This window comes from Volvox carteri, assembly GCF_000143455.1.
Source record: "Volvox carteri f. nagariensis unplaced genomic scaffold VOLCAscaffold_15, whole genome shotgun sequence".
NCBI lineage: Eukaryota > Viridiplantae > Chlorophyta > Chlorophyceae > Chlamydomonadales > Volvocaceae > Volvox > Volvox carteri.
This window is the reverse complement of record NW_003307558.1, coordinates 553,150-557,244: the sequence shown is the minus strand read 5'-3', so window position 1 is coordinate 557,244 and position 4,095 is coordinate 553,150. Positions and strand designations below refer to the sequence as shown.

Sequence of the window (4,095 nt, the reverse complement as noted above, 5' to 3'; positions counted from 1 at the left end):
GCCATGCAGGCGGCAGATACGGTGCGGAGGTATGACGTCTGGCCATCCTCCTTAGGGCCCCCAACACACACCGGTAGTTAAAGATCTCCAGGCCGCTTTCTGGCTCCACAGTGCGCTCTACACACCCCGATGTCACAGCCGCCATCACCCTGTCGTACAGCTCCGCGTACGGCAACGTCCGTGCGGGGTGCAGCTCAGGCGGCGCTAACAGACGTGTCAACGGTGCAGTACAGGCCGCAGATGTCGTGCAGCTACTGCTGCTGCGGCCACCTCTTTCACCTCCACCATCAGCAGCAACAGCAGCAGCAGCAGTAGCAGACACCCCCCGTTCCTCGTGAAGGTGCGTAAGAAGCGAGGCCAGGGATAGGTCCCCCGAGCCCGCCTTTAGAGCCTCGATTGCCCGCTGGGAGTTGCCGTACACCTTGTCCCAGCGGACAGACACTGGCATGATTAACCGGCTGACGCGATCGCGCTCAGGTCTTTGCTGCCATAAGCACTCGTAAACCAACTCCTTGCAGCCGCGCCATGCCAGGTTTTCCATAGATAGGTCACTGCCGATTATGTCGACGGCAACACTGCCCTGGGGCTGCCACTTGTACAGCAGCTCGGCCATGCCGAGCACGTACGGCATGCTGTATGGTGTGAAAACCAGACCGTCGGTCGGGTATGGACAGGTGCTACCGCGGCCCAGATCCCGCAAGGCTTCGTACGACACCGGTACGTGGCGCTTACGAAGGATGGTTAGCGTGTCAGAGCCTAGCGGCGCGGCTTGCTGCTTCTTGAGCAGGAGTCGCGGTGGGTTTCCGCTGTCGATGGCGGCCGCGCTGGCTAAGTAGGATCGCGATTTAGCTGTAGCAGTTGCGATGGCTGCAGCATTTAAAGCGGTAGCAGCAGCTGCAGTACTGGCTGCAGCTGCAGCTGCCTGCTGTAACGCCAACGACTCCTCGGCCTCCGTCAGCCCCAACCGCTGCTCCAGGGCTGCCAGCCGCTCCCTCAGCGGCAGCTGCCACAGCGGCTCACCGCCCACACATAGCGCATCAAAGGCCAGGAAGAAGCCGCGACCGCCCAGCCACACAAGCTCACCATCCAGCACTGATCCGGGCAGTAAAGCTGGGCCAGGCGACTGCAACGATGGGGAACGTGTGCTGGCTGCGCCTGGAGCAGCAGCAGCAGCAACCCTGGCGCCGCCGTTGATTGATGTCATGGCAGGGAATGCATACAATGCACCCGCCCTGTTTAGGAGATATACGACAGATGCCTCTGCTGATGCTGTCGTACCACAGGGCCCGCCGCTGGCCCCTTCACTGCCCCCGCCCTCACCGACACCATCATCGCCGGCCGGACCGCCGACACTGCCGTCACCACAACTACAATGGACTGCCGCGGCCCCAGGCTCCTCCTTCAATACCGCCGTTTTCAGCTGCTGTTCCGGCCTCGGTAATGGCGGCTGCGGCTGCGGCGGCTTCACCGCCAGCAGCAGGTGCCTCGTGCCATCACATTTGCGGGACACTGAATAGCGACCCGGCCAGCTGACCCACCGCACATCCTCGGCTGTGGACACGGAGGCTGTCGGCACCGACAACGACGGTGCACTGAAGACCTTATCACCATCGCGAAAGTCGCTGTCAAAAACACGCAGTCCTCCAGACACGGACCTCGCCTCTGCTAGCACCCAGTTCCGCTCCTCTGCACTGGTGACCAGTCGCCGCGAGGTGACGCACTCCAGGGGGTTGACTTCCAGATCCCACGGTAGCTGCCAACCTGTGACCCGCAGCCACTCGGGGGGCTCTGTAGCGGTACAGGCTGCTGTAAGACTGGCTCGGAGGAAATCCGTGCCTCGTTGCCTTACCGAGTGGCCTGGACTGTTGGCGCCGATAGCATATGTGGGTCCAGCCCTGTAGCCCAGCTCTGCTAGCCCGGCTTTGCCGCACCCAGCGCTGGATACCTCCGTGAGGACACCCAGGGCGGAGAAGAACTCGATGACGCGGCCCGCGTTGGCGACCCACTTGCCCTGCCGCTCCGCCACACACCGCTCCTTGTCTCGCTGGGCTGAACCCTGCTTTTTCCTGGCGGAGCGGGGCATGAAGCTACGCAGGATGGTGTTGCCTACTATGCACCCGGGCAGGTACAGCGCCTGCAGCACCGGTGTGGGAGGCCGCCGTCAGGGGAGCGGGCTGTAGTACAACATGCTGTAGTAAAAGGTAGTGGGAGTGAGCTCCGCAATGGTGACGGTGCCAGTCGTCGAGACAGAGGAGACTATTGCCCTGGAATCACCAGTAACCAGGAAAGGTGTTCGAGGGCGGCAGTTAGGCTGTTTCATTAACCAAGTAACGGCAGGTCTACGGCTGGAGGAACATAATCTTGCAAACACTCCGCTTGCAAGCACGCCGCACTTGATACCCACATGTTTTCTCAATCCCACCCGTAATCTCGTGCAAGCGCCGCCCCGGATTAAAGAATCTGCTCGCTCATTGCCATCGCCATTGTGGATTGAGATGGGGTGTCCAAGGCCATGACCAAAGCCTGCCTCAATGCCTCAATGCCCCAATGCCCCAATGCAAGGGTAGTGATGTCCCAATCCTAAACCCAGTCACAGCAACCCCGACCCCTCCCTCCGACCCCGACCCCCCGTACACCCCACCTGTAACAGCGGCACGTCAGCCTCCCGCAGTAGCTTCAACACAGTGAACGCGTCCTCCACCTCTTTAACGGCCTCCAGGACCAATATCGGAGCCGCCGCGCGATGAAGAGCAGTGGAGGGACCAGGCCTGGGCCGGCATCGAAGAGGGCCCGAGTAATTGATCAACCACACACACACACACAACATAAGCAGCTCAAGAAGCTTTACTGCTTGTGCACGTCTATTTCATGAACCAGGCGCATGTGAGGCAAAACACCGACGGTTTCTGACCTGGCGCTGCTGGCCGCAGCCCACTCGGCGATTTCCCGCTGCAGCAGCTCCCTCGCCAGCCGCCGTACCTCCCGCTGTACCTCCGCTCCGGGCCTCTGCCGGGCGCCCACAAGGCCCTTGGCACGGAGCTCATCCCCCACGGACAGGAAGCGGGTTGTTGTGGGATGGCGGCGTTGCAGGTAGCGGCCGAGGGTTGACTTGCCCACACCCGGCGCACCAAGCAGTAGGACCACACCGCCGCGCGTCGGAGTGTCCATCAATGCAATATATTCTTATTAGGCAGGTTGGCCCCGCAACGGCTGAGGGTGAGCTTGGTCGGCTAGATCCTAGATGTACAAGATACATACATCAATGCCCACTTCACAAGTCAGACTCGGAGGTTATTTTAAACCATGGAGCGCTGTCATGCGAAGGCAGATGGCTGCCACCGCAGGTGGGGCGGGACCATACATGCAACTGACGAGCCGTATGGAGCGTGATCGCGGTTAGGCGGCAGGACCGAGGGCTGTCGGTCGAGGTCGAATAAGCTAATTAAGACACCCTAGACCGGATGATGGGAGATGAGCTAGGCACGTAGACAGGACTTGCGGCGTTTATGGGACGTAAGCAGCTTTGTGTGAGACCCTAAGAGCACATCCCGGACACGTGCACGAGGTCTGGGCAGTGTTGTCGACAAGGTTACCTGGGGATGGATATATTCCACGAGTGCAACAACCCTCAGATCTGACACCCTTTGATTCTTGAGATCACTGAAGGCTATGCGGCTTTGTGGCCTAGGTTGTTGTGCCAGTTGTCATCGGATGGCCTGTCGGGCCCTGTCACGGGTGCAATTGCCTCGGGAGTTGGGCCAACCGCACATTCCGGATTTGAAACAATGGTCCCGTCATTATTAATCGCAGTATCTCCGGGTAGAGATCTGGATTATTGGTCCATCTACCCCCTTAGCGCGATACGGCAAACAGTTGCAGGCGCGGGGTGCTTCGCGTGATCAGTTCGTTCCACTTCGATGTCCAAGGCATTTAGGAGGTGTCGGTCTTATCGAATATGTACATCGATTTTTACACTGGAGCCCTGAAAGGGCATTCAAAGCGGCTCCTTCCACCAGCAGCTAGGTGCTGGTTCCGGTTCCTTTGCGCCGCTTCGAGCGCAATACTTCCACGCGCTGCCATAACTGGGCTTAGGCG

At 60.0% G+C, this 4,095-nt stretch overlaps 1 protein-coding gene across 1 annotated transcript in view; it reads right to left on the bottom strand.

Moving 5' to 3' along the window:
• Positions 1–3,168, bottom strand: part of VOLCADRAFT_90016 (uncharacterized protein) — a gene marked incomplete at both ends in the record, with an annotated part of 7,837 nt that extends 4,669 nt beyond the window's left edge. Inside the window, 5 exons of the mRNA XM_002949562.1 lie at positions 72–160; positions 323–1,155; positions 1,321–2,134; positions 2,642–2,768; positions 2,912–3,168. Of these exons, the coding sequence (XP_002949608.1) occupies positions 72–160; positions 323–1,155; positions 1,321–2,134; positions 2,642–2,768; positions 2,912–3,168 (2,120 nt within the window). The remainder of the gene's footprint in view (positions 1–71; positions 161–322; positions 1,156–1,320; positions 2,135–2,641; positions 2,769–2,911) is intronic.
• Positions 3,169–4,095: the final 927 nt, after the last annotated feature.